Source organism: Musca autumnalis, unplaced genomic scaffold (genome assembly GCF_047663935.1).
Source record: "Musca autumnalis isolate F117 unplaced genomic scaffold, ASM4766393v1 scaffold_4, whole genome shotgun sequence".
In the NCBI taxonomy this organism is placed as follows: domain Eukaryota; kingdom Metazoa; phylum Arthropoda; class Insecta; order Diptera; family Muscidae; genus Musca; species Musca autumnalis.
In genome coordinates this window covers 47,290,379-47,315,098 of record NW_027411977.1, presented here as the reverse complement: position 1 = coordinate 47,315,098, position 24,720 = coordinate 47,290,379, and the positions used below count along the sequence as shown (strand labels likewise).

Sequence of the window (24,720 nt, the reverse complement as noted above, 5' to 3'; positions counted from 1 at the left end):
AAAGAGAAAAACTTATTGTTGGAAAATATTGTTGCAAATATTTTTTTGGTTTGATTCTAAAAATTAGAACAAAATATTTGGGAGTTCTCCAACTATTTTGCTAAAATCCCATAGAATAATGAATGTATACAGTTAAAACTTCATCAAAACATATGGTTTACCATCGCGAGAGTTTAACTGATTACTGTGATAACTTATAAGGGTAGGAAATTAAGAGTAATATTGAAATTACAATCATTCAATTAATATTATAATTAAAAAGCCTGTTATTCGTGTGGAGTTATTTTTTTCCTTTTCTCTCCCATCGGACGCCTCCCCAGGTGGTGGATAGGGGAACGCTCATCAGATATGGCGGGTACCGCAAAAATAAAATATGCGGGGCGAACCAAAAGAAAAAAGAAAAAAAGGCAGCGTCTGATCAACAGTTGGCGGCGGCAAACAGCGTCTGAACTCCAGGAGGAGCGGCTGAATATGTAGAAGGAAAACTATAAACCCTCCAGATGGCAAGGGGAACCCGCTGAAGTACCTCTCTCCCTAAAAACTATACAATTATCAATTATGAATGATGAAATAAATACACGGCCCTTAGTCTCCGGCAACACAAGGGTGCTAAGAATCCCCGGAGGTAAAAAACAACATTTAAGAATTGCTACATGGAATGTAAGGAGTCTCTATGAAGCAGGAAAACTAGCCAACACTATTATGGAAATGAACAGATTAAACATCGATATACTCGGAATAAGTGAGACCTGGTGGCCACAAAGCGGCGAATTTAGCTCCCAAAACATGAAAATATACTTTTCTGGCAACTCCAGCGAAAATCACAGAAACGGTGTCGGGATTATAGTAAAAAGTAACATAGCGCAATGCGTAAAGGGTTCTATCTTCAAATCGGATCGGACTATGCTACTTAAAATTAAATGTAAACCAATTGACATGAACATAATCCAAGTATACGCACCTACTGCGGACAAAGGTAATCATGAAATTGAAGCTTTTTACGAGGAAATTGAAGACTTACTAAGAATGACAAAGAGGCACGAAATTACAATAATTCAAGGCGATTTTAACGCTAAAATAGGAGCAGAAAAGTGCCAAGGCGTAACAGGAAACTATGGCCTAGGCGAAAGAAATGACAGGGGTGATAGACTAATTCAGTTCTGTCAAGAACATAAAATGATGGTAACAAACACAATGTTCTGCCTTCCCCCAAGACGACTATACACATGGAAATCGCCACAGGATAGAAGGGACAATATTGTGAGAAACCAAATAGATTTTATATTAATTAATGCCAGATTCGGATCCTCGGTTAAGAAATGCTCAACATATCCAGGCGCTGATGTTCCTTCAGATCACAATCTTCTGATGATGCAGTTGCGCACAAAAATTGTTGCAAATAGAAAAAAGAATATCCGTCGTAAACTCAATGTGGCAAAACTTGAAAATACCACCTTGAAAGCAAATCTTCGAGATAATATAAATCGAGAACTAAGAAATATAAATACTGAAAACATTGACGACTTGTGGAACGCACTAAGGACAACGCTCAAACCCCTAGCAGATAATGCCCTCGGATACGGCAAAAAATCTACACTGAAGGAATGGATGACACAGGATATTCTCAACATGATGGAAGAGAGACGAAACCATAAAAACAAGAACTTTGAACTGTATTGGGAACTAAACAGGGAAATCCAAGTCGCTATACGCATGGCAAAAATCAATCATATAAATAAGCAATGTCAGGAGATTGAACGATTGAAAAGCCTTCACGACGACTTTAATCTCCATAAAAAGTTAAAAGAAATGGCTGGTGTATACCGCAAAACTCATTCAAAAGTACTATATAATGATAATAATGATCCTGTGTTTGATACAGAAGAAAAGAAGACTATTTGGAGAGATTATATAAAACAAATTTTTACAGATGAAAATCGAACAACTCTTGAACAACGGACTCAACAATCTCTTACAGGAAATCCCATCAGTCGAAGAGAAGTTGAAACAGCAATAAATACTCTGAGAGATAGGAAAGCTTGTGGCCCTGACGAGATTCCCTCGGAAATCCTTAAATTAATAGATGACGAAAACATCGCACTTTTAACAAAATTATTTAACCATGTATATGATACAGGTCGATACCCACAAGACTGGTTAAAATCTACATTTATTACCATTCCGAAAAAATGCAACGCAAAATATTGTAACGAACACAGACTTATAAGTCTCATGAGCCATGCCCTAAAAATTTTTCTACGGATAATTCACTCTAGAATATACTCAAAGTGCGAAAAAGCCATGGGAACATCTCAGTTTGGATTTAAGGAAGGTATGGGAACCCGAGAAGCACTTTTTTCTATACAAACATTGGTCCAGAAATGTAAAAACGCACAAAAAGACGTATTTCTATGCTTCATAGATTACGAAAAAGCTTTTGATACAGTGTTACACGATAAGTTGATTGACATCCTCATCTCCATTGGCCTAGACCAGAAAGAAGTGCATTGTATCAAAAGTCTATATTGGCATCAAAGTGCACAAATAGAAGTGGACGGGGAAATGACAGATAGAATTGACATATCTAAGGGAGTGAGACAAGGGTGCATATTGTCACCTTTGCTATTCAATATCTACTCAGAAAAAATTTTTCATGAATCCATAAACAAAATCCCAATCGGCATTCATATAAACGGAACATTTCTGAACAACATAAGATATGCTGATGATACAACCTTACTGGCGCATAGCATATCTGGACTCCAGAACCTTGTGAATAAACTCGCAATACACAGCGAAAAATACGGTCTGAAAATTAACATCCGCAAAACCAAATTCATGGTTATAAGCAAGAAGAATGAACACAATAATACAACATTAAAAATTCACAATACCTATGTTGACAGAGTTAAAAGTTTCAAATACCTGGGAGTTACAATAACTGAACAGTGGCAGTCCTCGCAAGAAATAAGATGCAGAATTGAACAGGCCAGAGAAGCATTTTCAAAATATAAGAGAGTACTTACGAGTCATGACATTAATCTTGAAACAAAGATTCGTTTTATCAAAACATATGTCTGGTCAGTGTTATTATATGCAACGGAAGTATGGACAATTAAAAGTGCTGATATAAGAAGACTGGAAGCTTTTGAGATATGGATTTATAGGAGAGTACTCAAAATTCCCTGGACAGCCCATATGACAAATACCGATGTACTAAGAAGGATGCACTGCGAAAGAGAACTTATCTCAGTAATAAAAAGACGAAAGACTGCATACCTGGGGCATATAATGCGAAATCAAAAATATAAATTGCTACAAAATATAATCCACATAAAGATAGAAGGAAGACCTGTTAGAGGAAGAAAGGAGACAACATGGATGGATAATATTACAGAATGGACGGGCATCCGAGATACTACAACCCTATTATCAAAGGCTAGAGATAGAAATGCGTTTGCAGACATACTAAGCAATCTTTAAACAAATATTGTATATATACGTATTTATTAAAACAAATCTATTTATAATTGTATTGGTCGCTAACATTCGGAAAACGAATTGGCAAATAAAGAAGATTCGCGAATTAGTTAAAGTCGGTTGATGCGCATCCGTTTTTGGATACAGCGAATCAATCTCTGTCAAAATTTATGCATATTTCGATGTTTCACTCTGGGGCCATTGTGTGCCACCAGTTGCATCATACACTGCAAAAAACCTTAAAGTTGGTAAAAGTCGCGCAATGTGCATACGATTTTGATGCGCATCCGGTTTCGTCAGCGCCTATCAAAAATACGTCCAAATATACCAATTTTAATTAGATTCTTCAAGAACCGCGGATGTGCCTCCACATTCTATTTTTGGTAAAAAACCCATATTACACGCGAATCTCTGTAATTTATGACACGCGTTTTCGCAAATATTATAATCGCGTATAAAGGATTCCATTTACGTAAAAAAATTTCAAGAAAATCGCGGTTTAGTACGCGGATTTGTCGAAATAATTTTTTGCTGCTTTTCCTATTTTCAGGGTATCTATATCCGCGGTTTTAGTGGATGGATTCGATCGCGGAAGGTCTCATTAGATCCGTCGCGTAAAAAAACTAATTTCACGCGGGGTACAAAGGAAATTGAATGGCACTTGTAAATTTTAAACGCAAAAAATAGGTTTTTTAAAAAAAATCACGCATCAAATATTGGCCTTTAGACTCCAATAACTAGGATGCTGTAAGGAGCACACTCATGAGATATGCATTAAACGACGTACAATCACGAGTTTTATAATCCTAATGTGAGTTTTGAATATTATCTTGTTGCGCGTCCGAATTATTAAAACAATTCAAAAAACCCCGAAATTCCGGCTTCAAAATGTCAGCATTAATTTTAGGTGGATGCAGTGGATATATCGAAAAATGATACACTAGTATCATATTGCCCATGAAGTATTCTTTGAGTCTTTCTTTGGGCATATATCTATAAAATGTAAGGTAAAGCCTAAAATCGGAAGGGAGCATAAAAAAACTTGTTGGCTTCAACCCATTTTTACCTATTTTTCTACATTGATGCCAACACAGCTTCCACGTAAATTAATTTTAATGGTCGACCTTATGGGATTCCTCCTAAAACACTTCAGTTTAAAGAATGTATATCATACTATATAGAATATGTTAACAGTTCGCGAATTCTGAAAGGGTGAAACTCGGATTCATCGATTGTAAAAAATTTTTGTTTTTCGCCATATACCCTCGTTAGCATAAATGCTGAGGGTATAAAAATTGAAGTAAGAATACAACTTCAAATATTTTCACCTTAATTTGTGATTCCTTAGTTTCAATATGTTTACTATCCAGTTTCATATATCAGCAAAAATGTCTAAAACCGTCTTTTCCATTTCAAAAAAATCAAAAAAAAATTTTGATACTACATCTATGATTTTTGGTACATAGATTAAGAAAAAAATCGTCATTCCAAATCTGTTTTCGTTACAAACTTTGATTGTTGCGCGCAAAAGATATGACCGTTTTAATTATGCTAATTAGAAAAAATTCTAAAAAAATCGCGGCTTAATATAGTATGCTGTTATATCCAATTGTCGTTAACTGAATTCGCACCCTTTGAGAATATGCAAAAAAAAATTCAAAAAGTTTCAATGGATTCGCGAAAAATTAAATTTATTAAATAATTTCACGTATTTACAAACATATTTTTGAAACAATAGCGCTTATACTTACAAAAAAATATATAAAAAAATTATAGCAGCATCCAGACATTGTGAGGAATAAAATGAAACCTAAGTCGTGAAGTTTGGAGCTATAGTATTCGTGTTATTTGCAAAAATACAATGAAAATGTGACGAAAAAAATAAAAATTATGTTATATAGGAAATGTTGAAGAAAAAATGATTGAGTTCTTCGTCATTTTCGTCCAAATTTCACGCAATAATGAAGATATTCCGTTGCAACAACTTTTTCACTTATAGTTTTCCTATTGGCGAATATTTTTAGAACATTATATTAAATCACAAGGAATTCCAATTGTGGCATAACATTAAAATAATGTTATATTGAATATTACAACATTTGAAACGCATATAAACCGCGTAATAGTGAAAATGACATGATGCGCATCCGATTTTCCAAAACAGCGAATCAATCCCTCTTATTTGATATACACTTTGTGAAATTCCATTTGACGACCACGATGTAGCATCAGTTGCATGTTAGGGTGCAAAAAACAGTAAAATGCCCATAATTTCCACGAAGTACATTCGCATTTTATGCGCATCCGATTTCAATGATCACCATTAAAAAATACATCATCCTATGTCATTTCAATGCGATCCATCAAGAACCGTGGATGTAGCATCGCACTCAGTTTTTAGAAAAAATCTATTATATCTCCGGATTCGCGAACGTTTTTTAATATCTGTTTTCGCACATTTTAAATATGCGTTTCGCTCTATTTATCTAAGTAGGAATCACACATCTAAAACGCGTCTAAATACACGATATTTTCAAAAATATTTTTTGCATATTTTCGAAATTTGAGGGGTATCATATCCGCCGATCTAGTAGATGGATTTAGACGCGCAAAGGCTTGTTAGATTCAGAACGTAAAAAAACTAAATTCACGCCGGTTTCCTCTGAAATCGAAAGGCATTTGTAAGTTTTGAATTCAAAAAACTGTTTTTTTAAAAAAAAATACGCACAAAAATTTCGACTTTAAGCTGAGATTGTTGTGAACCTTTGAAGGCTACGCGCCCTAGTTATACATCAAAAAATGCGTAATCGCGAGTACTACAATCTCATAATCAGTTTTTAAACGAGTACAGTTGCGCGTTCCGATTAGAGCAAAAATTCAAAAAACCCAATTTTTCAGTCTTCAAAATGTCAGCATCCGTTTGAGATTGATGCGGTGGTTATATTAAAAAATCATACATTAGAAACTTCATCTCTGAAGTGTATTCTTTAACTTCTTCTTTGAACATTATACTCTACATTGTATTGTAAAGCCACTAATTGAAAACTGACTTAAAAAAACTCGTTTCCTTCAACGATTTTTTTCTATTTTTTACATTAATATGACCACAGCTTCCGCTCAAATTATAATTTTAAGAAATCCATCGGTGAATCGTGCTAAAACAGTTTATTTTACCTAAATGCGTTCAAAAGTTATGGTATATTACAACAATTCGCGAGATACAATACCCCATACCTCAGTTTCAACAGAAGTAAATTTTCTACAAAAAGGCCGATATACATAAATTAGATATTGGGGGTTTACTAATGAAAATCGAATTCTGAATCACTGTGTGGCTTTGAATCCACTTGATTATTTAAAATTTATTAATTTCATATTTCGACACACACTAATGTTCACACATGAGAAACGAATATCACAAAAAAATTAATGTATGAATTCAAACATTTAAAGCCTGTTTATGTATGTGGATAAGAAAATGAATACGTAGGAAACACTAACAAACTTCGGTGTGTTTTTCAAATTTGTTGTTTCTTTTGAAGAAAAAGCAAAGGACATAATATTTCCAACATTAAAGTTTGAGTGTGTTTCACATTTTCGTTTTGAAATACATAAACAGGCTGTTAATTTTTGTAGTAATATGCACAATGATAAATTAACCGCACTTATCAAAGCATAGAAATAGAACTCATCGAATCCAAAATAGAAGCATTTATCCCATATATGGCAAAATATATTTTTTTTATTTTGAGGTTTGAGATTTTTTTTCTACGCGAAACCAGTTGCTGTGACTAACAAAGCAAGTCCAAGCGAATGCGAGCACATATTTGAAAGGTTTACAATTCCATTCAAAATAACATATTATTGTGTAAAACGAAACCAATAACACCTCAAGTCTTGTGCCCATCAAATATATTAACATATAATTGTAAATTACACAGTGCTACAAAATACATATTTTTAACGCTGGGCACGTAAAACTTACAAGTTTACAACTGTGATTTCACTTTAAGGTAAAATGTAACATTACAATCCAAATTAGATTTCGAACTTCCGCTAAGGCGCAGACTTACAAGTGTAATGTACATGCATAGGTATGTATGTGCATATGTACATACGTCAATCAGTCACACTTAGTAAGTGTTTCTGTCAGTCTTCAAAAATCCATATTCAGTGTATATGCAGATGTATTGAAAACGAAAATGAACTTTTTAGTCGCATAATTTAATATTGAATTAAATAATTTTTAACAATTGGCATAAGGCGGCACAGCTCAAAAGATATTTAAAATAACAGTAAACAAGTAAAAAACATTAATTTCGGACGGTTCGAAATTCAAAACCATCCTCCATAAAATATTCTGAACTAAAATGGAATAATTGGTTTCCTGTTAGGTGCAAAAATTGTTCGACCAAATTAGGTCAAAAAATGTCTTCAATCTGTTGGTACCTATATATGGGGGATATACCAAAACTAGGTCCATGTTCTGGTATATCCCGATTTTTGGGACATCTGAAAACCTCAAGTGTCAAATTACAGCTAGTTTGGTGAAAATGTAAATTTTCAACTAGTTCGGTAAAAAATGTACCTAAAATTCTCAAAATAACGAAAATCGGAGGTACCGTTATATGGGATCTATACCAAAGCATGCACCAAAATTGTCAACATAGTTTTGGTGGAGACTTTTCGTGACCGCTGAAAATCTCAATAGTCAAATTAAAGCAAGTTCGATTAAAAAATTATAGCAAAAAACCTCATCATACCGAAACTCGAGGGTACTGGTATATGGGGGCTATACCAAACCATGGGCCTATGTCAACGTTTTTTTGGTGAAGAAATTCCGTGACAACCGTAAACCCCAAGTGTCAAATTACAGGTAGTTTGGTTAAAAATTGAAGCTAAAAGCGGAGGTACCGTTATATGGGAGCTATTCCAAAACATGGACCTAAATTGGCGATTTTTGGTGGAGAAGTTTCGGGACCACTGAGAACTTCAAATGTCAAATTACAGCCAGTTTGGTCAAAAAATTTTGTTAAAATCCTCAAAATACCTTAAATAGTGAGATAATGTTATACGGAGGCTATACCGCAACGTGGACCTATTTTGCTCATTTTTAGTGGAGAAGTTTTTTGCTTATTGGGAACATCAAATGTCAAATTTCAGCTAATTCGGTCAGAAAATGTATCTAAAAGCCTTAAAATTTAGTTCTAATCCTCAAAAAACCTTAAATCGGGGGGGCTATACCATAACGTTATATGGGGGCTATACCATAACGTGGAATTATCTCCACCATTTTTGGTGCATACGTTTTTTGACCTCTTGAAACTCCAAATTCCAAACTAGAGCCAATTTGGGTGGAAAATTTAGCTAAAATCCTTAATAATACCTTAAATCGGGAGGTACCATTATATGGGGCTTTACCCAAACGTGGACCTATCTTGGCAATTTTTAGTGAAGAAGGTGTTTGGTCATTTATAGGTTCGCAATGTCAAATTTCAGCTAGCTCGCTCAAAAATGTAGCTATGATACTCAACATACCTTAAATCGGGTGGTACCGTTATATGGGGGCTATAGCAAAACTTTGACCCATATTGCCCATCTTCGAACTTGAGAAAAGACACTGGGGTACAAAACTTTAGCGTACAACAGATCAAGATTATATATACTTTATATGGTCGCAAATGATTAGTTCATGTGTTACAAAAAGAAAAACAAACATACTCGTAATATATCCTCCATAATATGGTGTCCCGTCTGATGGGCTCGTGGATCTAGATCAGCACCTAGGGCATAGAGATTTTGACAGAGTTTCTCGCTTATATTTTTGGACCTTTCTCTCTCCAAATATCATGAAGATTTCTGCTAGGTTATCCACTGGTGTCATGAGGAGGTACCCTGTTGAAGCCCTCAAGGCCACATTCTGGCAGGTGATATACCACCACGTTGACGCCACACAGCTTACCACATAAACATGCCAACGAACGTTACATTCAAAATCATCGTCAATATGTTCAGAGGGAACCTCATTTTAGCCGTTCAGGTGGTGAACAGTATGCCAGTAGATTTAACAGTGGATATTTTCATATTCTTCAGATGGATAAACTGCACTAAGTCAGCTACGTGCTTTAACCTATCACTTATGACATCGACGATAGAACCGATGCCATGAGCGCACAATTATCCGCATCTATTATGATCTCCATGCCATTTGGAGGGTGCGGAATTTTAGATGGTAGAAGTAAAACAGTTCACAACTTAGGTAACTCCCAGGTTCACTCTACTGGTCTTCGACTTGGATTATTGAGGCCACAACTTTCAAAATACCGAAAATCGGAAGGTACAGTTCTATGGGGTCTATATGAAGACATGGATCTATGCGGAGAAATCTTAGGAGTTAAGTTTTATACCCCCAACGAAGACTAAATACCAAATTTCCGCCATTTCGGTGGAATATTGAGACCACAACCTTCAAAATACCGAAAATCGGGAGGCATATGAAGGCGTAGACCTACACCGACAAATTTCAAGTTGAAAGTTTTAAACGCTCAACGAGGACTAAATACCAAATTTCAGCCATTTCGGTGTGATAATGAGGCTATAACCTTCAGAATTCTGAAAATCGGGAGGTACCGTTCTATGGGGTGTATATGAAGGCGCAGACCTAAGCGGACAAATTTCAGGTTGAATGTTTTATACCCCCAACGAAGACAAGTTTCTAAATTTCAGCCATTTTGGTGTATTATTGAGGCCACAACCTTCAAAATACCGAAAATCGGGAGGTACCGTTCTATGGGTGCTATATGAAGACGTGGACCTATTTAGACAAATTTCTAGTGGAAAGTTTTATACCGCAAACGAAGACAAGTTTCCAAATTTCAGCCATTTCGGTGAATTATAGAGGCCATAACCTTCAAAATACCGAAAATCGGGAGGTACGGTTCTGTGGGGGCTATATGAAGGCGTGGACCTATACCGACAAATTTCAGATCGAATGTTTTATACCCCCAACGAAGATAATGCACCAAATTTCAGCCATTTCGGTGGAATATTGAGGCCACAACCTTCAAAATACCGAAAATCGAGAAGTACCGTTCTATGGGGGCTATATGAAGACGTGGACCTATATAGACAATTTTCTAATGGAAAGTTTTATACAGCAAACGAAGACAAGTTTCCAAATTTCAGCCATTTCGGCGGATTATTGAGGCCACAACCTTCAAACTACCGAAAATCGGGAGGTACCGTTCTATGGGGGTATATGAAGACGTGGACCTATATAGACAAATTTCTAATGGAAAGTTTTATACAGCAAACGAAGACAAGTTTCCAAATTTCAGCCATTTCGGTGGACTATTCAGGCCACAACATTCAGAATACCGAAAATCGGGAGGTACGGTTCTATGGGGGCTATATGAAGGCGTGGACCTATACCGACAAATTTCAGGTTGAATGTTTTGTACCCCCAACGAAGATAATGCACCAAATTTCAGCCATTTCGGTGGATTATTGAGGCCACAACCTTCAAAATACCAAAAATCAGGAGGTACCGTTCTATGGGGGCTATATGAAGACGTGGACAAATTTCAGGTGTAAAGTTTTATACTCCCGAAAACTAAAATACCTAATTTCAGCCATTTATGTGTGATAATGAGGCCACAATCTTCGAAACACCGAAAATCGGGAGTTGCCGTTCTATGGGGACTATATGAAGACGTGGACCTATGAGGACAAATTTCAGGTGTAAAGTTTAATACCCCCAACGAAGACTTAATTCCTAATTTCAGCCATTTATGTGGGATAATGAGGCCACAACATTCAAATAAACCAAAAATCGGGAGTTACCGCTCTATAGGGGCTATATGAAGACGTGAACCTGAGCGGACAAATTTCAGGTGTAAAGTTTTTACTCTCAAAGAAAACTTAAATACCTAATTTCAGCCATTTATGTGGGATAATGACCCTAAAGCCTTCAAAATACCGAAAATTCGGAGGTACGGTTCTATGGGGGCTACATTAAGACGTGGGCCTATACCGACAAATATAAGGTGGACGGTTTTATGCCCCCTACAAAGACTAAATACATAATTTAAGCCATTTATGTGGGATATTGAGGTCAAAACCTCCAAAATACCGAAAATCGGGAAGTACCGTTCTATACGAGTTTTGTGAAGACGTGGAACTATACCGTACGGTTCAATTGGGGCTATATGAAGGCGTGGACCTTTACCGACAAATTTCAGGTTGAATGTTTTATATCCCCAACGAAGATAAAGCACCAAATTTCAGTCATTTAGGTGGGACAAATTTAAGGTAGACATTTTTATACCCCCAACGAACACTAGGTACCAAATGTCAGCCATTTCGGTGTGATAATGAGGCTAAAACCTTCAAAATACCGTAAATCGGGAGGTACCGATCTATGGGTGCTATATGAAGACGTGGAACTATGAGGACAAATTTCAGGTGTAAAGTCATATACCCTCAACGAAGACCTAATACCCAATTTCAGCCATTTAGGTGGGATATTGAAGCCACAACCTTCAAAATACCGAAAATCGGGAGGTACGGTTCTTGGGGGCTACATGAAGAAATGGACCTATACCGACAAATTTAAGGTGGACGGTTTAATACCCCCAACGAAGACTAAATACCAAATTTAAGCTATGTCGGTGTGATAATGAGGCTCAAACCTTCTAAATACCGTCATATGGGGCCTATATCAAAACGAGGACCGATGTAGCCCATTGTCAATACCGAACATCCTAGGAGGAATTGAAACTTCTATACAAAATTACAAAAAAAAGTGGGCTTGGTCAATGTTTCTTTCCGTAAAAAACTAAGTTGTGCTATGCATACATACATACATATGTTCCCACAACATCCCCGAAGGGACAAGGCAGACTGGGCTATGAAGAACATTAAAAAAAAAATACCCAAACCAAGCCATTCTAGTGCTGCCATTACCAACAAACCACATTTGATATTAAGTTTAAATAAAATCTTATATATAAGGGGATGTGATAAAAATAACTTTCCCCCCCAAACCATTTTGAAATTATTTTGAAGACGTATTTTTAATTATTTTGAGCGTGAATTTTTCTTTTGTCTAATCACCTTATATGTAAAATTTCATATAACCTTAAACAAAAAACTCATCAAAATATGTTACAGGGAAACGAGGTTGTATAAATGTCATAACCCTGGTATACACGAGCTCGTCTTCATTACAAAAAATATATTCGAACAGAACGTGATTGCCCTAATGTACAACGTAAACAAACTTCAATTTTTGTAGAATAGTGTATCAAATGTTTACATATTCAATATTGTTGTTGTATTTTCTTACTTACGCTGTATTCGAAAAATCGATAGAAAAATGGTTTGCCGCATGGTACCATCTCTACTTTGGAATTTAGATCACGTAAAATATTCACTTTTGTCTCATTGCCATCTGACCAAAAATTCGATACCTCCCAGCCGCTGGGGGTAAAATCATTGGAGAGCGATTGACACTGATGTATTGCCGCATTGTATAGTTCTGTGTTTGGGCAACATAAACGAATCGATAGCCGCTCTCCATTAGCTTGCGCTTCATCGATTTTACAAACTAGCATCAACGACATAAAGACTAACAACAATGCCACAGCCACAGTGGAACTCATTTTTTATCCAGCTTGTTAGTTGTTAATTAGTTTCGGGGTTTTAACACATTTTATTTAATCACTTGGAAACTGCGATGGGTTCGGATTCTCTACTTAGCGTCACTCCACACTCAGCCAACGTTTTGTTTACACTAAAAGTTTGGATTTTGATAAACTACAAAACAAATCTAAAATTCTGTAACGAAAAAAAAAAACGATAACCACTGTCAACCACAACCAAAAGCGGAGTGTTCATATTTGGAGTTTATGGGTTTGTGTGTTTGTTGGGGAGTGCGTCTCTGCTTGGGTATGTTTTATCTTTAAAATATAATAAAACTTAAGCGTTTTATTTTTACACTTTGCCACAAACGAATACAAATATTAGGGTGAGTCACAAAAACAAAACAAAAACAAAGAATATTCAAATTGAATAAATGCAAGAAGTAGGGAAAACGGGTAACGATGACATTGCAATAGGCATACATGTAAAGTGTCCGGATTAAAATTTTCCAATCTGTATATATAAAAGAGCAGTGAGGTGAGGTATTCACTGACTGACTGACTGACTGATTCATCACCGTCCAGACGAAACCGCTGAAGCTAGAAAGTTGAAATTTTGGGTGTAGGTTGCTGTTGGTGTGTAGGGGTGAGATAAGGCTGGGTTTTTTAGAAATTCGACCCAGAAGTGTACGAAAAGTACTAAAAGGTACTAAATATGGTACCCTTTGTATTAGGCAAACGGTACGAGCTAGAATTCCAAAATTTGGAATGAGTGTAACTGATGGAGATCTAGAAAATGTACCAAAGGGTTTTTGGAAATTCGAACTACAAGGGTACGAAAAGTACTAAATGGTTCTAAATTTAGTACAATTTGGATTTGTGTGAACGGATAGAGCTGGAATCCTACAATTTGAAATTAGGGTCAATTGTGGAGAGTAACAAAGAAAGATTTTTAGAAATTCGAACTATAAGTGCACGAAAAGTACTAAATGGTACTAAATTTAGTACAATTTGGATTTGGGTCAACGGATAGAGCTGGAGTCCTGAAATTTGGAATGAGAATCACTGATGAAGAGTAAAAATGAAAGGTTTTTGGAATTCGAACTATAAGTGTACGAAAAAAAAGGTACTAAATTTAGTACAATTTTGGTTTGAGTGAACGAATAGAGCTGGAATCCTGAAATTTGGAATGAAGGTCACTGATGGAGAGTAAAAAAGAAAGGTTTTTGGAAATTCGAATTAAAAGTATAGGAAAGGTACTAAATGGTACTAAATATAGTACAATGTGGATTTGGGTGAACGGATAGAGCTGGAATACAAAAATTTGGAATGAGGGTCACTGATGAAGAGTAACAATGAAAGGTTTTTGGAAATTTGAACTATAAGGGTACGAAAAGTACTAAATGGTACTAAATTTAGTACAATTTTGATTTGGGTGAACGGATTGAGCTGGAATCCTGAAATTTAAACATAGGGTCACTGATGGAGAGTAACAAAGAAAGGTTTTTAGAAATTCGAACTATAAGTGCACGAAAAGTACTAAATGGTACTAAATTTAGTACATTTTGGATTTGGCTGAGCGGATTGAGGTGGAATCCTGAAATTTGTAATAAGGGTCACTGATGGAGAGTAACAATGAAAGGTTTTTTGAATTAGAACTATAAGTGTACGAAAAGTAATAAATGGTACTAAATTTAGTACAATTTGGGTTTGGGTGAACGAATGGAGCTGGAATCCTGAAATTTGGAATTAAGGTCATTGAGGGAGAGTAAAAAAGAAAGGTTTTTGGAAATTCGAATTAAAAGTATAGGTAAAGTACTAAATGGTACTAAATATAGTACAATTTGGATTTGGGTGAACGGATAGAGCTGGAATACAAACATTTGGAATGAGGGTCACTGATGAAGAGTAACAAAGAAAGGTTTTTAGAAATTCGAACTATAAGTGCACGAAAAGTACTAAATTTAGTACAATTTGGGTGAACGGATTGAGCTAGAATCCTGAAATTTGTAATGAGGGTCACTGATGGAGAGTAACAAAGAAAGATTTTTAGAAATTCGAACTATAAGTGCACGAAAAGTACTAAATGGTACTAAATTTAGTACAATTTGGATTTGGGTGAACGGATAGAGCTGGTGTCCTGAAATTTGGAATGAGAATCACTGATGAAGAGTAAAAATGAAAGGTTTTTGGAATTCGAACTATAAGGGTGCGAAAAGTACTAAATGGTACTAAATTTAGTACAATTTTGATTTGGGTGAACGGATTGAGCTGGAATACAGACATTTGGAATGAGGGTCACTGATGAAGAGTAACAATGAAAGGTTTTTTGTAAATTCGAACTATAAGGGTACAAAAAGTACTAAATGGTACTAAATTTAGTGCAATTTGGATTTGGGTGAACGGATAGAGCTGGAATCCTGAAATTTGAACATAGGGTCACTGGTGGAGAGTAACAATGAAAGGTTTTTGGAATTAGAACTATAAGTGTACGAAAAATAATAAATGGTACTAAATTTAGTACAATTTGGGTTTGGGTGAACGAATAGAGCTGGAATCCTGAAATTTGGAATTAAGGTCATTGATGGAGAGTAAAAACGAAAGGTTTTTGGAAATTCGAATTAAAAGTATAGGAAAAGTACTAAATGGTACTAAATATAGTACAATTTGGATTTGGGTGAACGGATTGAGCTGGAATACAGACATTTGGAATGAGGGTCACTGATGAAGAGTAACAATGAAAGGTTTTTGTAAATTCGAACTATAAGGGTACAAAAAGTACTAAATGGTACTAAATGGTACTAAATTTAGTACAATTTGGATTTGGGTGAACGGATAGAGCTGGAATCCTGAAATTTAAACATAGGGTCACTGGTGTAGAGTAACAAAGAAAGGTTTTTGGAAATTCGAACTATAAGTGCACGAAAAGTTCTAAATGGTACTAAATTTAGTACAATTTTGATTTGGGTGAACGGATTGAGCTAGAATCCTGAAATTTGTAATGAGGGTCACTGATGGAGAGTAACAAAGAAAGATTTTTAGAAATTCGAACTATAAGTGCACGAAAAGTACTAAATGGTACTAAATTTAGTACAATTTGGATTTGGGTGAACGGATAGAGCTGGTGTCCTGAAATTTGGAATGAGAATCACTGATGAAGAGTAAAAATGAAAGGTTTTTGGAATTCGAACTATAAGTGTACGAAAAGTACTAAATGGTACTAAATTTAGTACAATTTAGATTTGGGTGAACGGATTGAGCTGGAATACAGACATTTGGAATGAGGGTCACTGATGAAGAGTAACAATGAAAGGTTTTTTGTAAATTCGAACTATAAGGGTACAAAAAGTACTAAATGGTACTAAATTTAGTGCAATTTGGATTTGGGTGAACGGATAGAGCTGGAATCCTGAAATTTGAACATAGGGTCACTGGTGGAGAGTAACAAAGAAAGGTTTTTGGAAATTCGAACTATAAGTGCACGAAAAGTTCTAAATGGTACTAAATTTAGTAGAATTTTGATTTGGGTGAACGGATTGAGCTAGAATCCTGAAATTTGTAATGAGGGTCACTGATGGAGAGTAACAAAGAACGGTTTTTAGAAATTCGAACTATAAGTGCACGAAAAGTACTAAATGGTACTAAATTTAGTACAATTTGGATTTGGCTGAACGGATTGAGCTGGAATCCTGAAATTTGTAATAAGGGTCACTGATGGAGAGTAACAATGAAAGGTTTTTGGAATTAGAACTATAAGTGTACGAAAAGTAATAAATGGTACTAAATTTAGTACAATTTGGGTTTGGGTGAACGAATAGAGCTGGAATCCTGAAATTTGGAATTAAGGTCATTGATGGAGAGTAAAAACGAAAGGTTTTTGGAAATTCGAATTAAAAGTATAGGAAAAGTACTAAATGGTACTAAATATAGTACAATTTGGATTTGGGTGAACGGATTGGGCTGGAATACAGACATTTGGAATGAGGGTCACTGATGAAGAGTAACAATGAAAGGTTTTTGGAAATTTGAACTATAAGGGTACGAAAAGTACTAAATGGTACTAAATTTAGTACAATTTTGATTTGGGTGAACGGATTGAGCTGGAATACAGACATTTGGAATGAGGGTCACTGATGAAGAGTAACAATGAAAGGTTTTTGTAAATGGTACTAAATTTAGTACAATTTGGATTTGGGTGAACGGATAGAGCTGGAATCCTGAAATTTAAACATAGGGTCACTGGTGGAGAGTAACAAAGAAAGGTTTTTGGAAATTCGAACTATAAGTGCACGAAAAGTTCTAAATGGTACTAAATTTAGTACAATTTTGATTTGGGTGAACGAATTGAGCTAGAATCCTGAAATTTGTAATGAGGGTCACTGATGGAGAGTAACAAAGAAAGATTTTTAGAAATTCGAACTATAAGTGCACGAAAAGTACTAAATGGTACTAAATTTAGTACAATTTGGATTTGGGTGAACGGATAGATCTGGAGTCTTGAAATTTGGAATGAGAATCACTGATAAAGAGTAAAAATGAAAGGTTTTTGGTATTCGAACTATGTGTACGAAAAATAAATGGTACTAAATTTAGTACAATTTTGGTTTGGGTGAACGAATAGAGCTGGAATCCTGAAATTTGGAATGAAGGTCACTGATGGAGAGTAACAATGAAAGGTTTTTGGAAATTTGAACTATAAGGGTACGAATAGTACTAAATGGTACTAAATTTAGTACAATTTTGATTTGGGTGAACGGATTGAGCTGGAATACAGACATTTGGAATGAGGGTCACTGATGAAGAGTAACAATGAAAGGTTTTTGTAAATTCGAACTATAAGTGCACGAAAAGTACTAAATGGTACTAAATTTAGTACAATTTGGATTTGGCTGAACGCATTGAGCTGGAATCCTGAAATTTGTAATAAGGGTCACTGATGGAGAGTAACAATGAAAGGTTTTTCGAATTAGAACTATAAGTGTACGAAAAGTAATAATAATAAATAATAATAAAAGTAATAAATTTAGTACAATTTTGATTTGGGAGAACGGATTTAGCTGGAATACAGACATTTGGAATGAGGGTCACTGATGAAGAGTAACAATGAAAGGTTTTTGTAAATTCGAACTATAAGGCTACATAAAGTTCTAAATGGTACTAAATTTAGTACAATTTGGAGTTGGGTGAACGGATAGAGCTGGAATCCTGAAACTTGAAAATAGGGTCACTGGTGGAGAGTAACAAAGAAAGGTTTTTGGAAATTCGAACTATAAGTGCACGAAAAGTTCTAAATGGTACTAAATTTGGTACAATTTTGATTTGGGTGAACGGATTGAGCTAGAATCCTGAAATTTGTAATGAGGGTCACTGATGGAGAGTAACAAAGAAAGATTTTTAGAAATTCGAACTATAAGTGCACGAAAAGTACTAAATGGTACTAAATTTAGTACAATTTGGATTTGGGTGAACGGATAGAGCTGGAGTCCTGAAATTTGGAATGAGAATCACTGATGAAGAGTAAAAATGAAAGGTTTTTGGAATTCGAACTATAAGTGTACGAAAAATAAATGGTACTAAATTTAGTACAATTTTGGTTTGGGTGAACGAATAGAGCTGGAATCCTAAAATTTGGAATGAAGGTCACTGATGGAGAGTAAAAAAGAAAGGTTTTTGGAAATTGGAATTAAACGTATACAAAAAGTACTAAATATAGTACAATTTGGATATGGGTTAACGAATAGGGCCAGAATCCTGAAATTTGAAATGGGGGTCACTGATGAAGAGTGAAAAAGATGTACCAAAGGTAGATAAGTCCTAAATGGTAGTGAGTTTAGTATGATTTGGATTTGGATTTGAAGAGCTGGAACCCTGAAATTTGGAATTATGATTACTGTTGGAATATAGAATTGAGATATGGAGGAAGCTTTGGACAATCGTGAAAATGTGCGCGAAGCAGTACTAAATGCTACGGAATTCGCTACAAATTGTATATCCAACAGATTACTGTTGGAGTGTAGGATTGAGGTAGTTTTGGAAATTCGTACTTATGGACAAGTGCTAAATGGAACTGCATTGGCTATAAATTGGATTTAGGTGAACGGATAGAGCTGAGATATGAAAGTACATTTTGGAAAATCGTGTACGAAAAGTGCTAAATGGTACAAAATTTGGTACCTTTTGGTATTTGCTATGTGGTATAGAATTTTGTACAATTTGTGATTTTGTAAAGGGTAGAACTGGAATTTTGAAATTCGGTATTAGATTAGCAATTGGTGTTTAGAGTGGAGGTAGGGAGGAGGTTTTGAAAATTCGTACTTATTTATACTACAGTACTAAATAGTACTATAATGGGTTTCAGGAGAACAGCTATAGCTGGAAAATTGAATTGGGGTTAGGATATATTTTTAAATAAGGAAGTAATTTTTGAAACGTTTACCGAAAAGTTGGGTAATATGTTGGTACCAAAACCATTTTGGCATTGTGTAAACAGTGAAGGTACTAAATTTGGTGTTGGGTGTAATTACAAAGCTGGGATTATATAATTTGGAAATACGCTATTTGTGCAAAAAATACAAAATGGAAAAATATTTGTTATGAAGATCGCTCTAAAATTTGACACAAAGTTCTGAGTTTCAAAATTGTAATGAATACTGTTCCATTGATTTGATGTTAACGCCAAAGCGTTCCTAAATAATGTACTGAAATTAAGTAGTCAAACGTGAAGTATCTTTTCAAAAATGTTTTTCGTTCTGACCGCTTTGGTATGTTAATTTGAAAACGTGGTCCAATGCGACAATTTTGTTAACTAGAAGTTATTTACCCCCTGATAATAAAAAGAGCCTAAATTTAAATGCCTCCAAAAAAATTTCGGTTATATACGGTTGTACATCAAGTACAATTTTTTGTAAAAAAGTTTTTCTAACCTTTCATGCCAAAAATTCCGAATTTCGCTTGGAAAATGTGCAGAAGATCTTCAAAATAAACGTTGATTGCAGTGGACATTTCTTAAATTAAATTTTTATATCCTCTGAGTATTCAAGGTCCACATTTAAAGAAAATTGGACAATATAGATTTGTTCTTCTTTTAAAATACACTAAGTCGAGAGGTACCGTTATATGGGGATATACGAAAACGTGGATTTTTATGGTCATTTTGAATGCCGAAAATTTAACGGACCTATTCGGGTTCTGGGCGAAACCGCTAAAGCTAGAACCTTGCATTGTAAATGTGCGTGATTGTTGTTGTGAAGGGGTGAGATTAAGTTTAGCGTTTGGAACGGTACGAAAAGTACTAAAAGGTACTAAATATGGTACAATTTATATTTGCCGAACCGGTAGAGCTAGAATTCTGAAATTTGGAATGAGAGTCACTGATAGAATGAAGGATAGATGTACCAAACGGTTTTAAGAAACTCGAACTATAAGTGTACGAAAAGTACTCAAATGTACTCAAACGAAAAGTACTCAAATGTATTAAATTTAGTACCATTCGGTATTATGTGAACGGATAGAGCTAAAAGTTTGAAATTTGGAATGAAAATCAAGGTTTAGAAGTAGGGTTGATATAAGGAGGTGGTTTTGGAAATGTGTACAAAAAGTACTAAATGGTACTAAATTTGGTACAGTTAGGATTTGGTTGAATAGATAAAGCAGACATTTGGAATTAGGGTTACTGTTGAAGTGTAGGATAGAGATATGCGAGGGGTTTTGGAAATTCGTACTTATGTTCACGAAAAGTACTAAACGGTACTAAATTTGGTGCAGTAGGGATTTGGGTGTTTGGATAGAGCTGGAAACCTGAAATTTGGAATTAGCGTTACTGTTGGAGTGTATGATTGAGGTAGTTTCGTTCTTATTGGTACGAAAAGTACTAAATGGTACTAAAGTTGAAACATTTTGGATTTGGGTGATGGAGCAGAGCTAGAATCCTAAAATTTGGAATTAAGATTACTGTTGAAGTGTAGGATTGAGGTAGTTTTGGAAATGCGTACTTATGTGTACGAAAAGTACAAAATGGTACTAAATTTGGTACAGTTGGGAATTGGGTGATTGGATAGAGTTGGAAACCTGAAATTTGGAATTTGGGTTACTGTTGAAGTGTAGGACTGATGTAGTTTTGGAAATTCATGATTATTGATACGAAAAGTACTAAATTGTACTAAATTTGGTACATTTTGGATTTGGGTGAAGGAGTAGAGCTAGAATCCTAAAATTTGGAATTAAGATTACTGTTGAAGTGTAGGATTGAGGTAGTTTTGGAAATGCGTACTTATGTGTACGAAAAGTACTAAATGGTACTAAATTTAATACAGTTGGGATTTGGGTAATTGGATAGAGCTGGAAACCTGAAATTTGGAATTAGGGTTACTGTTGTAGTGTAGGATTGAGAACTGGGGGTGGATTTGGAAATTCGTACTTATGTGTACGAAAAGTACAAAATGGTACTAAATTTGGTACATTTTGGATTTGGGTGAAGGATAGAGCTGGAAACCTGAAATTTGGAATTAGGGTTACTGTTGGAGTGTAAGATTGAGATATGGATTTAGTTTTGTAAATTCGTACTTATGTCTTCGAAAGGTACTAAATGGTACTAAATTTGGTACATTTGGAATTTGGGTGAACGAGTAGAGCTAGAAACCTAAAATTTGGAATTAAGATTACTGTTGAAGTGTAGGATTGAGGTAGTTTTGGAAATTCGTACTTATAGGTTCGGAAAGTTCTAAATTGGGTACAATTTAAATTTGGGTGATCGGATAGAGCTGGAATCCTGAAATGTGGAATGGAGATTAATGTTGAAGTGTAGGATTGAGGACTGGGGGCGGTTTTGGAAATTCGTACTTATGTGTACGAAAAGTACTAAATGGTACTAAATTTTGTACAATTTGGATTTGGGAGAACGAATAGAGCTGGAATCCTGAAATTCGGCACAATAGATAGATAGATAGATAGATAGATAGATAGATAGATAGATAGATAGATAGATAGATAGATAGATAGATAGATAGATAGATAGATAGATAGATAGATAGATAAATAGATAAATTGGGATAGAGGTAGAATCCTGAAATGTGGAATTAAGATTACTGCTGAAATGTAGGATAAAGGAAGTTTTTAGTAGGGAAAGTACTAAATTTGGTACAATTTGGATTTGAGCGAACGGATATAACTAGACTTCTGATATTTTGAAGTAAGATTAATGTTGGACTGAGGGAGTTGTGGAAATTCGTACTTATGGTTACGGATAATACTAAATTTGGAATAAAGATTACTGTTGGACTCTATGATTGAGGTGGTTTTGGAATTTCGTTCTAATAGGTACGAAAAGTATTAAATTTAGTACATTTTGGATTTGGATTTAATATTACGAGTATTGTCGAAGTCTATGATTCCGGCAGTTTAGGAAAATCGCACTTACGGGTACGAAAAGTACTAAATGGTACTAAGTTTGGTACAATTTGGATTTGCATGAACGGATTTCGGAATTACAATTGGAGTGTAGGATTGAGGAAATTTTTGAAGTTAGTACTTATGGGTACGAAAAGTACTAAATGGTATCAAATTTAGTACAATTTGGAATGTGATTACTGTTGGCCTGTAGGATTGAAGAAGTTTTGAAAGTTTGTACTTATGGGTACGAAAATTACTAAATGGTACTAAATTTGGTACAATTTGAATTTGGTTGAACGGATAGAGCTGGAATCCTGAAATTTGGAGTTAGGATTACTGTTAAGTTGAAGGTTTGTGGTAGTTTTGGAAAATCGTACTTATGTGTACGAAGAGTATTAAATGGTACTAAGTTTTGTACTAAGTTTGGGTGCCACCGTGGTGCAATGGTATGCACACCCGCCTTGCACACATAAGGTCGTGGGTTCGATTCCCCGGCCAGGCAACATCAAAACACTTTTCAACGGTGGCAAAATACCCCTCAGTAATGTTGGCGACATTTCCTGAGTATTTCAGCCATGTAAAACTTCTCTACAAAAGTGGTGTCTTAGACACGCCGTTCGGACTCGGCGATAAACTGTAGGTCCCATATCATTGAGCTAATATGAATCGGGGTGCACTCATTGATATGAGAGAAGTCTCCCTTGTCCCTATGGGATGTTGTGGAACAATTATATTATATATTTAAGTTTTGTACAATTTTGTATTGGACAAACGGATACAGGTGAAATCTTGAGATTTGGTATTAAGATTACTGTTATTATTTTGTATTAATGTCAGTGTAGGGTTGAGATATGTGGTTGTCGAAATACATACTATAAAAAAATAATAAGTAGTACACAAAATTAATAAGTAGTACACAATTTGTTGTTGGGTGTAGGGACCGAGCTGGAATGTTCATTTTTTGGAGTTAGGGTGAGTATTGGTGTGTAACGTTGGTATATGGACGTGTTTTAAGAAATGCGTACCATAAATTTACTAAAAGTACTAAAGCGGTGCAAAAGTTGTATCGGGTTTAGGAGCAGAGCTGAAATGAAAATGAAAATTCTGAAATATGTTTTTAGAGTCACTGTTGGTATGTGGGTTTATGATATGGAGATGGCTTTGAAAATGCATAAAGTACTAAATGGTGCAGAATTTGGTATAATTTGTTATTGTGTAAAGGGGTTAGCAGGAATTTTTGTAATTTTGTGAGGAGGTTTCGGAAATTCGTACTTATATACATATGTATTCATATGTAAAGTACTATAATTGGGTTTGAGGGAATTGAGAATCGCGGTTGGTATATATGGTTTATGGATATATCCAGGTGTACGAAAAGTACTAAATTTGGTAAATTTTTTCTATTAAAGAGTAATAGTCGTAATGAAGCTAACGCAGACTGAAAGGAGGCAGAGCAAATGTTTTGGTTCTTGATAAACCATGAATGAAGAGGTAAATTGACTGCAGAATTTTAAGATATGTGAAGGTGATTTTGGCTATTTAAGAAACGTGTAGTTTTAAGTAGATATTAGCCTTTTACAAGTAAGCGAACGTTTCTTTTTCTGCTTCAAAATATGTCGAGTTTAATAAAGGTACATTACAAACCAAGTGACACGGTTGCCAGCGTCTTAGCGTTCTAAGCCACCATCAACTTGTCAAAGATTCCGATGACAAATATTGATGATCAAAATCTTCTGATACAGAAGGACAAATACAAATAAAGGTGAGAAAAGCTGTTTTAGTATTTGTACTAAAGCATTGAAAATAGGATTACCAGCCAAGTCGGACTATATATGTACATATATATAATTCGAATATACAATTTTCGAATGACTTGTGGTATAAATGCTAGTTTCCAAGCTTAGCCTTCGTCTACCCACTAAAATAAAATTCTGATGTGCTGTTGATCGGTATAACCACCCGTGAAACGTAGCATAATGGTTGAATGTGGGGGGCTTTGGTGGATTCCTAATTTTTCAATGTACCTCTTAGATGAACCCTCGCAGTTGGTGCATAAACAATTTTGGCCCAAAAGCTGTACAAAAAGGGTGTCAGGAGTACTCCAAACGCTCGATAGAAATGTGTCAAAAAATTGCTTTTTTCAAAAAATCTTTTTGCTCATTTTTCGCAAATTTTCGTGATTTTTTAGGTTTTATCCTTTTCTGTCATGAGA

General features: G+C 35.2%; 1 protein-coding gene across 1 annotated transcript in view; it reads right to left on the bottom strand.

Moving 5' to 3' along the window:
- LOC141402273 (uncharacterized) overlaps window positions 1-13,275 on the bottom strand; it is a 29,189-nt gene extending 15,914 nt beyond the window's left edge. Inside the window, exon 1 of the mRNA XM_073983176.1 lies at window positions 12,831-13,275. Within this exon, the coding sequence (XP_073839277.1) occupies window positions 12,831-13,142 (312 nt within the window). The 5' untranslated portion in view covers window positions 13,143-13,275. The remainder of the gene's footprint in view (window positions 1-12,830) is intronic.
- Between the last annotated feature and the right edge of the window lie 11,445 nt (window positions 13,276-24,720).